General features: G+C 41.4%; 2 protein-coding genes across 3 annotated transcripts in view; one reads left to right on the top strand and one right to left on the bottom strand.

Annotated features, from left to right (window-relative positions):
- LOC120566508 (ras-GEF domain-containing family member 1C-like) overlaps positions 1-13,367 on the top strand; it is a 53,047-nt gene extending 39,680 nt beyond the window's left edge. For both annotated transcript variants that reach the window (XM_039813037.1, XM_039813036.1), the window contains exons 2-14: positions 5,405-5,620; positions 5,835-5,957; positions 6,173-6,310; positions 8,657-8,878; positions 10,197-10,271; positions 11,260-11,358; positions 11,898-12,000; positions 12,094-12,173; positions 12,269-12,364; positions 12,656-12,751; positions 12,835-12,958; positions 13,071-13,143; positions 13,223-13,367. In XM_039813037.1, the coding sequence (XP_039668971.1) occupies positions 5,411-5,620; positions 5,835-5,957; positions 6,173-6,310; positions 8,657-8,878; positions 10,197-10,271; positions 11,260-11,358; positions 11,898-12,000; positions 12,094-12,173; positions 12,269-12,364; positions 12,656-12,751; positions 12,835-12,958; positions 13,071-13,143; positions 13,223-13,247 (1,464 nt within the window). In that variant the 5' untranslated portion in view covers positions 5,405-5,410 and the 3' untranslated portion in view covers positions 13,248-13,367. The remainder of the gene's footprint in view (positions 1-5,404; positions 5,621-5,834; positions 5,958-6,172; positions 6,311-8,656; positions 8,879-10,196; positions 10,272-11,259; positions 11,359-11,897; positions 12,001-12,093; positions 12,174-12,268; positions 12,365-12,655; positions 12,752-12,834; positions 12,959-13,070; positions 13,144-13,222) is intronic.
- Positions 13,368-15,329: 1,962 nt separating this feature from the next.
- Positions 15,330-16,955, bottom strand: tmem126a (transmembrane protein 126A). Its single transcript, XM_039813038.1, has one exon. It carries the CDS (start codon positions 16,804-16,806, stop codon positions 16,189-16,191), a length of 618 nt encoding a protein of 205 aa, XP_039668972.1. The 5' UTR covers positions 16,807-16,955; the 3' UTR covers positions 15,330-16,188.
- Between the last annotated feature and the right edge of the window lie 1,121 nt (positions 16,956-18,076).

Raw genomic sequence — 18,076 nt, 5'->3', positions numbered from 1 at the left:
TTAACATTCAGTGCCTAGACTGTCTGCACCCTACCCTGGGGGGGAATATCACCCTCTCACCCCCGTCCACAGCCCACCTTTCTCTTCTATCTTTGCCATCTTATTCCTATTCTCATCCCCGAGCAAGGTAGGAGATGCAGTTTTTACCTCAGCCTCTGTACTTCCCTTTAACTGTGATCTCTGAAGCCAGGAAGCAGCAACCGTAAACAAAATGTTGCTGCAATACCCATGCCGGATATTTGCTGTGATGATGTGCTGCTCGTCTAAGAATAGCATTGCATCAGGTCTTGGTTTCACTCTTGCTTTGTGGTGTTTTTCAGTATCGATATGCCATATCCTTTCTGTATAAAAAAAATTTATCCAGTCAAGTAGATATAGGCATTCCTCACTCAGGAACATGAAAAACTACAAAATATAGTAATAAAATTGAACGATTGTATGGTTTGACGTTTCTTAGGAACCAATAGAACAATAGATCTTTATATCCCACAACATACCTGATCAATCTTCAGTTAAGCCCCTTATCAGTTTGCTGCTGAAGGAATTAAGCTTGAAGAAGAATGCTACTGGGCAAAGATAAAAATTATGTCTATGTGTTTTTTGGACATATGTTTCTACACCATCAGTATTTCAAACTTACTTATCAGAAATACAGCTCGTTCTTGTCAAAATTGTATCTTTTTGCATCCTGATGAAAGGACCTATAATATTTTTGCTAATATAAAAAAAGCATGTGGGCCTGGGATATATACCTGTAGGCAAGTATCTTAGCCTTTCATTTGAGGTAAGGATGAATAGACATCACCAGCAGTGCCAATGAGTCAAAGTCAACCGTGACAGCCTCAATGGATCTTTTAAAGTATTTCGTATAAAGTTTTTCTTTAAAAATGTCCATAACTACAGATAAAGCCTATATGTAGCCTTGAAACTGAGTCGAGCAGCAGAGCATTATTACAACAACGACCCCAAAGTGATTTGGATCCATCTGCCCCCACCAAGAAACCTTAACTCTTCACCTTTGACCCCTGACTCTTTAAATGATAGAGGTCAGACAGTGGTTTGATTTTTCCTGAATAAGCCTCTTCAGTCTTACTGGAGAGCCGTCTCAAATGCCGATTGACCTCATCCATTCACTTCTTAGTGGCAGATCCGATTTGTCAGCAGCATACACACACACACACACACACACACACACATACACATACATACATATAAGGGAAGGTTTGAGTAATACCATTTATGTGGTAAAACAGGTTATACAGATAGCAAGACAGAAGCTGTTCGGCAGCTTCAAGCAGCTCGGTTGTGTTAGGAATGCCATTGTTTCATCAACACAGACACACACACACACACACACACACACACACACACACACACACACGCACACAGCTAGACAGTCAAGGGTGCTGATAAAGATTGTGTCTCCAGACAGTGGCATTCTGTTAATCATGATAGAACAAAGCAAGCGGATCCCCTGATGTCAATGATAACAGTCTGACAGAATCAAAAGACAAAATACACACACACACACACACACACACACACACACACACACACACACTCACAAGCTGCAAGGACCCCAAACAATGACACTCCCCCAGCTGTCTAGACAGAGTGCAGGGCTGCCGTTGGCTTGCTGCTGGAGATCTCAGGGGGGATTAGAACACACACCACTACACTCACCTGTTCTAAGCCGCTTGTTTCTCAATGTGTATCATGCAGTGTTAATGCAATGTGACAGGCAAAGAGGTAGCTGGGTGTATCATGAGGTACGGAAACAAGTTATACATAGCATAAAAGTACAGCTGTGGATGACTTCTTGGTCATATTGTAGGAAAAAAATGTGGTGTAAGCAACATGGTTGTAAAGCAATATAACATAGTAATCCATGACTTTTTTTGGGGGTCGGTCACAAGACCGAGTCAATATGTTAACTTTATGACTCTTCTCTACTTGTGCTACTGTTACACTATGTTTTAGCATGTCACGGATAAATGGCCTTTTTTTAATAGACAGCTTAAACATGAAAGGGGGTGGAGGGGGAATGACATGCAGCAAAGGGCTGCAGGTTGGAATTGAACCTGCAGCTGCTGTGGTGAGGACTGAGCCTCTATATATGGGGGCATATGCTCTACCAGGTGAGCTATCCAGGTGCCCCAACAGATAAATGTTTCAGTCAGGTCACCTCATGATGATTTCTTAAAACGGGTACACCACCAATTAAGCATTGCCCTCATATTAGGACTCATGATGGACAGTACAAACCTGAGATATTGTCTTTTTTTATTCTTGACCCTTGTCAAAACCTGCTTCCTACATTTCCCTACGATGCTTACAATGCAACTTGACCGCTGACAGTTTGATCGAAGGTTTGGTTTTGTTATGCTAGTTGACCTGTAAACAGAGTTTGATGTGTAACATTGGCATAGTTCCCCCTTTAAAGCAAATGACATGAAGTTGAAATGAAGGGAAATTCAACGTGCCATTTTCCTGTAATTGTCACTTTTGACCAAAGTGGCTGCTGTTCAGCAAAGGTTAAACAGTCTGGCTTTACAGCAACTTGATATGATGAGCACTTAAAGATACATCAATGCAGTTTCCCTCCTCTTTGTGAAACAGTCAAAGGCTTTACTACTTCAAACCCTGACACTTTTTGATTGTAAACCTAACTCTAAAATCTGTTTCACATCAGTTGTAGTGGCACAGTGCGAACAAGGTGTGTCATATACAGACGCTGATGACTGATCTATCCTAACATGTACACATCTGTAGAGGAATTACCTGATTGACCTCTGCTCACATGCTGCAGACTGGGAAGAATCGAGTGACGGAGACACAGAGCTGTGATGAAATCATGAATCAGCCGGAGAAATGCTGAAGAGGAGAGCCAAGGAAGAAGCAATTGGAAGAAATAAGGGGAGTGAAGATTATCAGAAACGATAGAGGAAATAATTGACAGTGTCGGCACGTAGAATAAAACTCTGTCACTCCCATACATACATGAATACAAAGTGTGTGTGTGTGTGTGTGTGTGTGTGTGTGTGTGTGTGTGTGTGTGTGTGTGTGTGTGTGTGTGTGTGTGTGTGTGTGTGTGTGTGTGTGTGAGAGAGAGAGAGAGTGTGATGACTCACAAATAATCTCCTGGATTTTGTCACACACACTACTGAGACTGTGTCTTCCTGTCATTCCTATCACAGAGGAAGTTCCTTCCAGGCATTATAATGCTTTCCTACTGCATCTGTGTTGTTACAGAGGCTTGCTTCGTTTGTCAGTTTCTCTGTGTATCAGGCCGTGTCTACTCTTTGGCTGCATGTTGTAATCCAATCTAGAGGAGGTCGCTGGAAGGACACCCCCGGCTTTCCCCTTTTGTAACATAATCTAGACATTGACAATCATGTTTATAGGAGGAAAACCACTCAAATGTTGGATTAAGGACATTGTAGACCAGCATTTTAAATGATGGTAGTAATATATTTCAACTGAGATTCCGTGGTAATGTCTCGCCCTGCAAAAAAGACTTCAGGGCAGTGAGAGACACAAAGATATAGATTATATTTTATCTGCTGTGTGAGTTTTCCCTATTAAATATATGTATCTATATAACTTCAATATTCAGATTAAAAAAGTTCCATCAGATGTCCTGAGTGTCATCTGCTCGTTTAAAGACGTATTTTTTCCTCTCGCAGGCTGTTTTCAGTGTCAATGTTTCCTCTAACGGAGGAGCCATTATTATAGCTCTGAGGAGCAGACCAGAAGATGTCTCTTTAACCACAACATATATTATAAGAGATATGAAGTAGGAAGGAAGGCTGTAAAACCGCCCCACAGAAAGACTCCCCATCCCCCCAGTGTTTAGTGTGCCTGTCTGTGTGCATTTGTGTCTGTGTGCGTACAAGTGCATGAATAAGTGCCGTAGTGTGTACGGGGAGAACAAAGGAAAGATGAACTCCTCACACAGGGAACTTGAGACATGAGCTGCGCTTCTGCACACCAGTATGCGCTTGACCTTTTCACCCCAGGGACACCATTTTATCGAGGTGGCTGATAGGCGAGGGGTGGGGGAACCTGAAGGTCACCAGAGGATGAATTGATTGCAGCAAACCTGGACCATTCCTAGGTATCTTCCAGTGATTTACAATGATGGCTGATGCAGACAAATCATGTATTTTTTTCTTTGAAATGTTACCGCTCTTAAATTTGGTTTCTGGTGTGTTTATTGAGATAGTTTTAGTAAAGCTCTGCCTTATCTGACAATATCATGGGGGGAAGGGTTATTTGTCCACCTCTCTTCTGCTTTAATACCATTTCTGTTAGTATTAGCCCAAGCTGTTGTCTGAACTACATAGAGCAGGAAGAATAGGGCATGTTTAAATCTAAAATAACTTTCTGCATATTGCTCAAGGGCTGCGGGTTCGCAGCTCTTTTCGTTGACTCCTGCAGGGAGGGGCTTTGTGTCCCTGATCTTGCCTGAAGGCGCCCAGAGACTTCAGTCGTCTTCAGCGATGATGAGTGACTCATGTAGACGTAGTCACCAGGTTCGGTCAGTGGGAGCAGGAGCACAGGAGAGTCTCTTTTTATTCAAATTAATTTGAACATAAGGAAACAAAACAGTACTGGAAGTACAACATTGAATTATTTGCTAATTTACAGAATATCATTTAATTAAAAAAACATTTTTTCCTCTAGCTTGCCATTTTTTAAACTTGTTAATATAGGAGAGGTCTCTATTATAATAATAATAATAATAATAATAATAATATAATCTTTTGCATGTAGATGACATTAAGGTGATGATGACTGATGATGATAATTGCACCCTGAGGATCATAATGCTCTCTGTGTCCGTAGTAGCTCTACTCTAGCGTACAGTAAGTAAGTAAGTGCTTCTTTCCACTACAGCTGCAGTGTTGGTCCATTGAGGGAAAGAACATGTTGCATTTTTAAAACGTGTAACCCAAAGCTTTCTTAAGGGGAAAGACATGCAGGGCAGAAATGGAGGCCACACAATCGCTTTTAGGCTGCACAACAGTCTCCACGGCGACTGAGTGACCCACATTTGCATTCTCTCCTCTGTCTTGTTGATGTGGGAGACGGGGGCAGCTGTTGGGGTGTATTCTGTATCCCCTGACGAGGGCAGCGGGTCATCCGTTGGATGGAATGAGATGTGTTGCTGGGCAGCGTGAGGGTAAACATGACGATACACTAGGAGGCTTAGCAGATCTATTGCAGTGAGAGTGTAAAGGAAAGACCGATTACAGCATTACTTTCATTTCCTCTCACCAAATCGCACTACTACTGTACCAATAATGCACTTTAGTTTCAGCTTCATAAAACCCAATCACTCTTCCTCATTTTGTCTACATCGTGCTGACAGTATTTTTCTGTCTGTCTATTTGTGTTTTAGACAGGAATGCCCCAGACTGTGTGCTCAGGCACCATGTTCACCACCCCCAGTGGCTTCAGCCCCCATCTGGCCTGTGCTGAGCCGGAGGAGGAAGAGGAGGCCCCACAGGAGGGCCCGGGGCCTGGTGCTTGCCTGGCCGATGGGCCCCCGATCACCTCCGCCTCCCTTGACACCCTGATCCATAACCTGGTGCCCACTGCTGATTACTACCCAGAGGTAAGCAGAAATGTACTACAGTCCACTGTTTATTTGAAACTCCATCAGAAAGTCCATTTCAGTTTATAGTGGTACTGACAGTACTGCCAATTACATTATTACCTCCATGACTCTGTTTAAAGTGCTACTCTTCCTTTAATTACAGAAATCTGCAGTGTTCTTTATTGATGTAGCGACAGTGTCTTAGCGAATGTCTCTTTCTGTTCTTTGACAGAAAGCCTATGTGTTTACCTTCTTGCTGAGCGCTCGTCTGTTCATCCCTCCTCCGGAGCTACTTTCCAGGGTGTGTGAGCTGTGCATCAAACAGCAGCAGCTGGATCAGAGCCCACTCGATACGGTCAGCACTGCACCACACACAAATACATAACTCCTTTATGAGCTTTCACAAGCTAATGAACAGAAACACAGGCAGGCACAGCACAAGCATTCAGACATACTTGTGTTCTGCATGTAAGCAACCACTGCCACCACTTTTTTTTTGCCAGATTGCTGACTTCATGATTGTGTTTTCTTTTGCACATCACTAAACCTCTTTCACTTTTTCAACAACAGGCAAAAGTGCGAAAGTTTGGTCCCAAGATCCTGCAGCTGCTGACAGAGTGGACCGAGACATTCCCGTCTGACTTCAGGGACGAGAAGATGGTCGGACACTTTAAAGACATCATCCACAGGATAGCTCCATGTGATGAGGTACACTAATGACATGGAACTGCAGCCATATGATAGCAGTCCGGTCAGCTTCACTAAAGACATGAATTCTTCTCTGAAATGATGCTCGATCTTCTTTATAAAGGATAAAATAACAAATTGCTACACAGTTTCTTCAAGGTAATCATTTGTGATGTGCTGTAAGACTCCTGCTTTTGATCCATAGTGTAGTTGTTGCCATTATAGCCTTCATAAGCTGCACTGTAGCTGCAGTGAGAAATGTTCTTCGGGGAAAGAAATTCAATTATCATCACTACCACTGTGGCAGGGTGATGGAAGGAGTCAGAGTGTCAGTGTTGGGTGAGTAGCCACAGCGCTGTGTTACACAATCTTACATTACAGTAGAGGAGAGAGGAAGGAAGGATGTTAGAGGAGTGGCTCTATCTGCAGCCTCGAGGGGAAAATAGAGAGAGGGAGATGGATGGAGAAAATGGGTGGATGGGCTACAGGGGCGCAGAGGAGAAGGGAGAGGAGGAGGAGGGTGATGGAGTCAGAGTAGAAGACCAGGAATAATGGAGGGAGGTGAAGAGAGGACAGAAAGAGGGGAAGGGCAGGTGATGATGAATGTGCTGCTTTTTACAGTACAGCTTGCTGTCTACACTATGGGTGTGTGTGCATACACGTGGGAGCTGTGGCTCTGGGTCATATGTGAGACAGACTGACCCAACGGCCTCGGTGACCACTCATCTGGAGGGAGGGGCACACAAACACACATTCCTGGACACAACACACACAGCACTAAACCTCAAACACATTTTGAGTTAACCGACCATCAAATAATGTTAAAATGCATCGCTGTTGTGCTAAGAATAAAGATTCTTTTAAATCTTAATGTTTTGGAGATTAACCAGTCCCACAGTGATACGTGAGATACACAAATGAGGTACCAAAAGAATTCATAGATTGCCAGAAATGTATTCATTCTTTATAAATCAGTAATCAGATGTTACACATGACCGCTTTACATGATGATACAGAGACACAGACATAGAACTAAACAAAGATAAATAGCAAACTTAAACATTTAGCTGTATTTAGCTGTTATAAACAGTCAAGCGATGGACAACAAAATATACATTAATACTGGTCAGTAGTGATGGGAGAAGTACTGTACTTATGTAAAAGTATAAATACCACAGTGCAATTTTAATCTGTTACAAATGAAAGTCCTACATTTAAATAGTAGTATCAAAAGTAAAAGTATGCACTATACATAATGGTCCCTTTTCAGAGTGTTATGTTAATATTTGTTATGTTACTGGATTATTATTACAGATGTCTTAAAGTGTAAGCAGCATCGTGGCCGGGTTGTCTCAGTGGGTAGAGCAGGCACACATATACAGAGAGGTATATGCCTCGACACAGAGGTCCAGGGTTCGAGTCCGACCTGTGACGATTTCCTGCATGTCTTCCCCCCTTTCTCTCCCCTTTCTCATCTAGCTGCCATGTCAAATTAAAGGTGTGAAAAAAAATAATAATAATTTAAAAACAAAAACGGTGTAAGCAGCATGTTACTGTTGTTATTTATCAAGGTTTGAACTACTTTATATACTGGAAGGCACTTTAGTTTATATTAAATCATCATATTTTAGAGGCTGATAATAATGTAATAATAACGCTACAATGTAACTATAGCTGTTGGATAAATAGAGTGAAGTAAAAAGTACAATATTTCCCTCTGAACTTTAGTGGAGTAGAAGTATAAAGTAGCATCTAATAGAAATCCCCAAGTGAAGTACCTCAAAATTGTACTTAAGTACAGGACTTAACTATGGGTACTTCCACCGCTGCAGGTCAGATTGTTAATACATACTGTATGTACAGGGCTGTGGTACAGGTTGCATGGCAGTGCAAAGGATACTAGAATAAATACTGGATAAAAAGTTATTCTGTTTACAGAATCGGGTTAATGTAGTTGTGGGTAGACAGTATGTGCAGTATGATATGTATGTGTAGTATGATGCTTTAGCAGCCAACCTTTGGTTTGCCAGGTTGTGAACTTCCTCTACACTTACATGAAGGATGACATTAGCATTACTACGAATACTTATTAATGACTATTAAAAACTTTATGCTTAATAACTTATTGTAACTTTTTTCTAAAATAAAGCGTAAGCATGTTTTACATATGTGCTCACAACCTGGCAACCCAGAAGTTATTTTGATTTATGCCTATTACTGATCTATGAAGCATTAATAAATTATTCATTAAATTCGTTGACAGCTCCTCTCCTCTTCTCTTCTCTTCTCTTCTCTTCTTCTCTTCTCTTCTCTTCTCTTCTCTTCTCTTCTCTCCTCCTCTCCTCTCCTCTCCTCTCCTCTCCTCAGGCTTACTGGAAAACCCTGAACCAGGTGTTGCAGAAGCTCAGCCAGCGACTGGCCCTGATGAGCCAGGGGGATGAGAGGAGAGGAGAGGTATCCCTCAACGCCTCCTCCATTTCTGACAAGCTGGTGGCCTTCAAAACCAAGCCTCCGCCCATCCAGAAGGACATGCTCTCCATCTGCAACGACCCGTACACACTGGCACAGCAGCTCACCCACGTGGAGCTGGTGAGGAGAGGGGGAGGGAAGTGTGGGTTAGATAAAGGTCAGGGAAAGGGATGATAACAAGGATGTATGATGAGGAGTGGAAAGGATGTTTGATGGGTGGAGAGAAGGAGCTAAGGATGGTGAAACATGGGTGGGGACATAGTCCAAGTTAAGGACATGGAAGTCAAATGAGGAGATGGAGTAGATGGAAAGAGAAATGAGGGGGATAAAAAATGATTCGGAAAGAACAAAGGAAAGAAGTTGGGAATTATAATAGTAAACCAAAATTGGCAGAATCACTTTGTGATCTTGTAGCACTTGAAGCTCACTGTAGTGTATAACCTTGATTATTACTTGTCAGCACTAACTGGTCTCCACCCAGTATAATAAAAAGAACAAAGGGAATAATGCAATGCAACATACATGAACAAAGAATCTCTGCAGTGTCCCTCACATTGCATGCATGGTGCCTTCAGTCTATTCATGTGTCTTCATGTGGGCACGTGTATCTGAGGGCGGGGGGGTGTGTGTGTATGTGTGTTTGTATGTGTGTTTGTGTATGTGTGTTTGTATGTGTGTTTGTGTGTGTGTGTGTGTGTGTGTGTGTGTGTGTGTGTGTGTGTGTGTGTGTTGTGTGTGTGTTTGTGTGTGTGTGTGTGTGTGTGTGTGTGTGTGTGCCTGAGTAAGCTTGTACCCTTGTCTGAGCGGTGACATCACCCCAGAAGTCAGTGATGTGCCTGGGGCTTCAAACAAAGGGGATAAAACTGCTGTGGATATATGTGACCTGACAGCTTCACACTCTGGAATGCACACACACACAAAAGGAGAGAGAAAGAGACAGACAGACAGACAGACAGACAGACAGACAGACAGACAGACAGACAGACAGACATGTACAGTGCACACATACAGAACTATTTCTATTGTAGGTTTTAGCAACAAGCACATTCTGATTCAAAAGAATTAGATGCCATTGTGCTTTCTGTCACTGTGCACTGTGCAGTGTGTGTGTTTGTGTGTGTGTGTGTGTGTGTGTGTGTGTGTGTGTGTGTTGTTTGTGTCATGTGTCTAGTCTAATGAGTCATTTTGATTTGAACATGCATGTGACTGCACAGTTGTCTTTTAATAGAAGTGAATATTGTCAATAAGTGTCACTTTGAGGAAACAGGATTCCAGTGAGTCACGTCAATGAGTCATTACTTTCTCTTAATGATTGCCTTCCATTACTGAAATGAAAGAATTATTAATGGTTCTACCCCCATCTGTGTGTGTGTGTGTGTGTGTGTGTGTGTGTGTGTGTGTGTGTGTGTGTGTGTGTGTGTGTGTGTGTATTTTCCAGGAACATTTGAGACATATTGGGCCGGAGGAGTTTGTCCAGGCCTTTGTTCAGAAAGACCCGCTGGATGGAACCAAGGTAAAGTTTTATTTTGAGCCTTAATAAATCTTCATTTTTTACCTGTGTCAGTATTCTTTTCATGTACTACAGATCATCTTGCGATTAGATCACACCAGCCTGGACGCCAAATCGGGCCAGGGCCCTAAAGTGTGTGTGGGGAGGGGGGAGGGGGACCACATTGCTCGGACCACACCCATTTTCGAACTCTGCCTTTATTTCGATCTCAACTACACATGTAGTTTTGTAAGCTGGTTTAAGTAAGTTTTGTGACTTCATCTCGCATAGTTGCGACGCTACCGCGATGACAATACCTGACCGCAGACATAAACATCTGACAAAGTACTCTAAACTGCCTCTGTGGTAGTTCCCACCACAGGTGTCTCCAGGACCACATTTTTCCTTGAGGACACACACACACACACAGACTTACAAGGTAAAAAAAAAACAATACCAGGTCAAACCACACCATTTTTTCATATTTTCAGTTTTGTTTTGTTAGGGAATCCTGCATAGGAGGCAGAATTTGAGAATAGCTGTCACAGTAAAAAAAACATATCTGACATAAAAAAAAGCCTTGTATATTGTGTGTTGTTGAGGTCTAATGTCTGATCTGAATTATCTTCTTAAGGGACCATATACATGTCAGCAGGCCACTGAGGTCACATACAGCACAGCAATGTAATACCACAAACGGTAGCAAGCACACTCAATTGCTTCATCTTTCCATTCTGTTTAACTGTTGCTTTCACTCTCCTTTGTTCACTGGGGTTTTTCTCCGTATTCCGTCGCTGTCTCTTTTACTCATCTTCTCTCCGTTTGTCCTTCCCCTATGGGTTTTTTCTCCTGTTCTCCATTGATCGCGTTCCGCTCGTTGTCTTTGTCATTTACGCTCACACAGGGGGCTCATCCTGTAGATAATAAAGCTAATTAGGACCAGCGAAATTCCCTATGGTAACGCTTCCCATACTGACTTGCTCTTGTGTGCATGTTTGTGTGTCATCTGCAGCCATGCTTCAGTGACCAGAAGAAGAAAACCTCCAACCTGGAGGCTTATGTCAGGTGGTTCAACAGACTGTGTTACCTGGTGGCTACTGAGATCTGCATGGTGAGTGGCAAATGTTGGTACACCCGGTACTCATATATTCTGACATTAGACTCTAGAAGCAAAGAAACGTCACACAAAATATACTCATTATGCCAAGAGAAGAGTATGAAAAAGGAACAATTACTCTGTTCACAAACCAACCACTGATGGAAAGCACTTTAATCATGACAGACATGAAAATGAACAAGAGTAGATATATAGAAGATGTTCCCCATTTTTAGACATAGTTTATATTCAGTTGTGCCTGTTGAGTGGATATTTTTATGAAACATACTGTATTTTTTCATGTTTAAAATAATAATTTCTTTAATAACTTGATATTTTAGTACAGTATTTCATTCTTATAAACAAATAGAGGGGCAGCGGATCGAGACAGTTTAGTTGTTACAGAGCGCCACTACCCCCTTATGGTTTCTTTGTGATACTACACTGTCACTGGCATGGATAGTTAACTGTTTGTGCTAGTAGCTGTAAAAGAGATAACATTCAATAGAAAAAAAAAGTGAATATGAAACAAAGAAACCCTTCTTTTTTTGCAGCCGGCGAAGAAGAAGCAAAGGGCCCAGGTGATCGAGTTCTTCATCGACGTTGCAAGGGAGTGTTTCAACATTGGAAACTTCAACTCCCTTATGGCCATCATCTGTGAGTCTAATTTTGCGATATCTGAAAGTATTATCACTGACAATTTCCCTGCATGACTTGGTATTGATAGTTGAAGTCCATTTCCTCCCGTAGCCGGTATGAACATGAGTCCTGTGTCACGTCTGAAGAAGACTTGGGGTAAAGCCAAGACTGCCAAGTTCTTCATTCTTGAGGTAAACATAATGCAACCATTCACTGAGTGAGAGTTACAAGACCGGTAATAACCTGAGCTTGACAGTGTGTTGCTTGTTGCCGTTTGCTTTGACAGCATCAGATGGATCCTACAGGAAACTTTTACAACTACAGGACAGCTCTGAGGGGGGCCGCGCATCGCTCTCGGACTGCCAACAGCAACAGAGAACGGGTAGGGCTCAGCGGCACGCCGCTGACATCACTCTGAAGGCATGCTGGCATCAATTCAATCATGTATTTTCATCTTCATCTTATAATTAATAATAAAAAAAAAATTATATAGCGCAAGGTGCTGTAGGTAGGATTGCGAAGATCCAGGACTTGGCCAAAAAATTCCCCCCACAAGGGAGAATGAATGCGTGTGCAATGAGCAGTGATTGAAACGCAGTTAGACATCAATCCAGCAACTAACAGTAGATGAAATGTGATATTATTATCATTACTGTCTGTTTTCTCTCTTCAGATTGTGATTCCCTTCTTCAGTCTGCTGATCAAAGACATTTACTTCCTGAATGAAGGATGTGCCAATCGGCTGCCCAACGGCCACGTCAACTTTGAGGTGAGACAGTCAACGTTTCTCCTGACGCTGTCTCATTTCAGCCACCCTAAAAACATTCACTCACTGCAATTTCTATTTCTTAGAAATTTGTGGAGTTGGCACGGCAGGTCGGGGAGTTCATGACGTGGAAACAGGTGGAGTGTCCATTCGAGGAGGATCGGGCCATCCTACACTACCTCCACACTGCTCCCATCTTCAGCGAGGACGGTGAGAACCTGATTAAACTTCTCTGCACATGTTGGTCCAAGTACTTCCACCATAGTTTGTGATAGTTTTCTTGACTTGTTTCCCAACTATTTTTGTTCTCATTCTTCCCCAGGACTTTACCTTGCATCCTATGAGAGTGAGAGTCCAGAGAACCAGGTAGAGAAGGACAGATGGAAAGCACTCAGGTAAGAATAATAACACACTTCAAATGAGAGATGCTATTATCTTGACACACCGTCCTTCATTAACCTTTTCTCCCATCAGGTCTAACGTTCTGGGAAAGACATGAGGCACTGACGGCAGCTGACCCTCCCACCAGCGAGGGAGTGTGTGTTCTCATTGCACTAAAATGAACTGTGAAGGAACCTAGCTGGTACTTAGGTGTTTTTCTATGAAGGAATGACGGGGGATGGGGGAGGGTGGGAGAAACACGATGAACAGGATTCATCAAGAAGAGTGTGAAGAAAATGAAAAAGAACAATTCACAAATAAGTGAATTGAAAAAGTTAAGCTTTGGAAACTGGAGCAAAATGCCTTTTTTAGCATATTAACTATCAGTGATGATGTACAGTATGTAGAGGAGAGGGATACGGCCTGTCCTCCTTCCTTCCCTCCATGTGTGTTTACTCTGTGAAGATATGTTTACTACTATAGAGAGTACAGTTACAGGGAAAACCACTTTATAAAATGAAATTCCTACTGATTGTTGTTTTTGTATTTGTTCCCCTTTTTTTTTTTTTTTTTTTTTTTTTTTTTTTTTTTTTTTTTTTTTTTTTTTTTTTTTTTCTCTCTCTCTCTCTCTCTTTTCCCCTTTGGTCCAAAAGCCTCATCCAAGTATTTAATTTGGCTTTTTTTTCCTTTACTTGTAATGTACTGTAAGAAACTTACAATGATGTGAAGGGCGCTGGCTAGCCCATATCAGCTGTCTAATTTATAGGTCTACTGAAGGGATGGCAACTGTGTGTACCTGGGAAGACAGAAGAGGACATGCCTTGAGTATTTTACCAGTTTATCTCACGTGTACTTTTATGTGTGCGAGTGTGCTTGTGATCCAGATGTCCATGCGTCCATGTCTGTTCAGATTGTCACTGTCTTGTTTTGCATGAGAATGACTGAAGAAGCCTGTTTCTTGGTCATCTCTTCTGGTATTTTAATTTATTGTACCTTATTTTGGGCGGGGGAAATAGGAACTGTTTGTTTTCTACTTTTAAATGTATTGTGCCAGTAATGCGAGACAACTACAGTATAGCTTAACCGTCACGATGGGAGATAGGCCAGGTGTTGATTGTGTACAGGTGACATTTACCCCTCATCTTTCTGCTCTTCAGGAAGTTTTTTCTGACTGACGTTCAGTTGTCTGATATATTTATGGAGATTCTGTGCTGACAGATGTATAGTTTTTATTGTAACTTTCCCTTACTGAATATGAAGTCCAATAGCATGTTCTGACAGGTGTTTTTAAAGGGGCATTAAGTGTATCCACCTTGTAAAGATTACTACAAAGGACAATGGTTAATTAGATAATTTTGTCCATCTATGAAGTAAAGAGGGAATTTTGTGCCATACGATTCACTGGTTGTTATGACAATTCAGGTTCCTCTGACTTAAAATGTGCTGTTTATCGTTTTGTGGGATTGTCACTGAACTTTGTTTTTGGCAGTTTTGTTGTGATTCGGGAGCCATTTTTTTAAATGGTGGGTGGGGGAGTAGAGGAGGGTTATGGGGAACTATGTAATTATAAGCTTTTTAAAAACAGTCTTAATACGTTTGCTATAATTGATTGATGTCAGTGTTTTCTCTTTAGAAGCACCTTTCCCTCTCAATAACAAACCGACTTTAATTCTGCTTCCTCATTTGTCATCGGTAAACTCGCTTTCCCTGTAACACGTTGGCCCAGATAAGTTAAGACTGTAGAGAGCCAGAGATGTGAAGTTAAACCTGCCGTTCAAGGTGAACACCTGTTTTAATAAAACATTGCCTGCCATTGTGCCATGTGTTTTCAATGACAATCACAATACATTACATCAGTCCTGCTCTTTTTAATGGGGTCGTCACACTGCCAAGTCTATCTTTGAATTATTTTTTTCCCCACTTACATTGTTGCATCATCCAAGGAGTGGAGTGCATTCAGTGCTTTTCATGGTTACTGAGGCCAAACAGACACCACTTTGGTTCCAACATCACTGCAACATTTGTGACTGGTTGCTAAAAATCCTTTTAATAAAAGTAAACCATGCTTAGTTGATTGCCTTCCGTTCATTTTGTTTATGACAATGCTTGGTTTGATTGATTTCCATTTTTCTGCCCGTTCAAGCTTCATGCCTTGAACAAAACATTGAAACAGAATTGAATTGAATCCACACAATCAGGCTTTTCTAAGTAATGAACGAGCCCTGACATTTTATTGATGGAAAAACCACTTTGTCATTTGCATGTAGACATTTTCTAAATGTTTGATGAGGAACAGAAATCCATGAAAGGCCATGCATTGCAAGATTTCTGCAATTCAGACATAAGTCAAAACTGAGTGACAAAAGACAAATGAATTAGGCAATCAACAGTCAATTGCAGCCCCATTTTAAACACTATCTTCAAAGGGCTTTCTTCACTAGATCAGTACCAGGCAAAGGTTTGGACACATTCTCATTCATTGAGTGGGAAAGCGTGTCCAAACTTTGGACTGGTACTGTATGTATTATTGATCAGTTAATTGTTTTGTCTGAAACATGTTGCAAAATAGTGGAAGCTGCAAATCACAATTACTCTTTTAAATTGCTTGTTTTGATCAACCAACAGTCCAAAATCCAAAGATATTGAATTAAAAAGGTTATAAAACAGAAAAGCAATAGCCTACATCTGCACATTTGAGAGACTGGAACTATAATGTTTGTCATGATGCTTTATAAAAGGATTAACAATTAACAGATTATCTCAATTATTGCCGATTATTTTTCTAATTTTAAAGAACATTAAGATGATGTAAAATGTTGGTAACAGTTTAACGCATGAAACTGATTTTCTAACCATGTGCCCAAAATAGCTGTGAATTTATGCAAACCATTTAATGTTAATTTTGACATACCAGCAATTTTAGAAAGGTAGCCCACGCCTAATTTTATTTGTGGGCTGGAAATCTCAGGCATATTCCACATGAGATGGTGAATGTGGTGAAGCATACAACGCACGCTTATCAATGAAAACAACATGTTTATTTTAAGGGGGAGTGCATTTTAGTCTTTGAGTTCCTCTCCAGCTGAGCCAAATGTTATCTGAGCAAGTTTGGTGTACGTTTCAAAGTGCCTGGAGCTCAGGTAAGTGCCGAAGAAAACCTGAAGAACCAGCACAGCCCTCATTCTCCTCAGGATCGGTCTGGAGAGGTCCGCCCAGTACCGGAGCAGATTGCCCTTCTCTGGCATCGGTGCTGTGCTGTACCTGGTTGCAAGCCCAACATTCACAGGTAAGGCCAGGAGGATGGGGTACACCCCCCCACCGACCACACCAACAAGTGCACCTCGCATCAGGGCACAGGTGGGACAGTTGAGGTCGCCGGACAGGAGGGGGCCGGACACTGCTGCGTTGTACAGGGCAAATGTTGTGAGGAAGGGCAGCACGGCCATCGGCAGGCTGGAAGCGATGGGCGCCTGTGTGACATTCAGAGCTCTGCGGTACAAGCTGTTGGAGATCAATCCTGCAAGGCCACCATTTCCCCCCAGATACATGGGTCCGTAGATGAAGATTTTCTGATCAATGTCAGGCAGTCTCTCGAAATTACTCGCCAGCATTTCAGCAATCGCAGCTCTTGAGAGCCCATTTCCAGAGACGCCGTCCTTCTGGGTATTCTCCGACATCTTCAGAATGAATGTTTACACGAAACCGCCCGCTGTTGTTAGAGGCTCTTGCTTACAAATTGAATAACTCAGTTATCGCATTGGTAAGGTGGTCCTCGGGATGGACACAGGGCGCAGACATGTTTACCCACAATTCTAAGCGCACAGAGTTTGGGTTTTATAACCCTGCGTTTAGCCTCCCAGGCATAGCCCCGAAGGTGTTTACTCCATGTTTTACTCTCTTAATACATCCATGGTTTACTCTCTTAATACATCCATGGTTTACTCTCTTAATACATCCATGGTTTACTCACGGAGGGTTAAGAATTGTCCATACAGTAGATTCTTCATTTATTAAAATAGATACTAGTACGTGCAAACATCTGTCTGGATGTCAATGTATAGCGGATAACACACAGTACACTATAATATAAAAGGAAAACTTCAAATTCAAAGCATGGATGACAAAATAAAAACCTAAAACGATGCATTTGACATCATCCAATAATAATCTGTTTCATATGCCTCAGAATTTTTTTCCAATGTAAAGTCAGAAGCCTTTTTTAATATTCCAGTTGTATGGATATTGTATTTTCCCAGAACGCACAATAATATTATTAACAGCAGCAGCAGCATAGTTGTACTCTTAGTGTGAGCAGAAATCATCTAAATACCTGCTGAAGTAGTAAAAAAAACCAGTAACCTAATATAGATTTTATTTAATGAGAAGAGAAGAGAAGAGGGAATGGAAAATATATGTGTTACAGGGGTATACTAAACATGTTTACAGGTGAGCTTGTGACACACAAATAATGTGGGGATTTTTCCAAAAGTAATTTTCCTCTAATTGGGAACGTTCTGCTGCCAACCAACAGATACCTTTAGGATAGCCTGTGTATTTATTTTTAAAACAAAATGTTTTATTACTTTTTTTGGTAAGTAATATTAAAACCCAAGATTGAGGAGTTTCTAGTAATACGAGAAAAGTACAAGTAGGCCTATTCTATTTTGTTAAGAATTTCTTATATTAAAAATTAAGTTTTTATATGAAACTAATAATCAACATGAACAAGCACACTGTATATACCTCATATATATAAAAACCTGTTACATTAATAATTCCATATTTTTTTCCGAACCCTTTGCACTGCACCATTGCACTACTGTCTTACTTTCTACAAGTTTCATTGTAGCCCACACATAATAGTCAAATGTTTACTTTGTTCAGCTTTGTTTGTTGTGTTTTTAGCCGTTATGTCTATTTCTGTGCAGGTATTTTCATTGAAATGGA

Source organism: Perca fluviatilis, chromosome 10 (genome assembly GCF_010015445.1).
Source record: "Perca fluviatilis chromosome 10, GENO_Pfluv_1.0, whole genome shotgun sequence".
NCBI lineage: Eukaryota > Metazoa > Chordata > Actinopteri > Perciformes > Percidae > Perca > Perca fluviatilis.
The sequence above is the reverse complement of the archived record's forward strand: the minus strand, read 5'-3'. Positions and strand labels throughout refer to the sequence as shown.

Bases quoted from the DNA above. Each gene is read 5' to 3' on its own strand.
- tmem126a (XM_039813038.1), bottom strand. From the start codon at position 16,806: ATGTCGGAGAATACCCAGAAGGACGGCGTCTCTGGAAATGGGCTCTCA.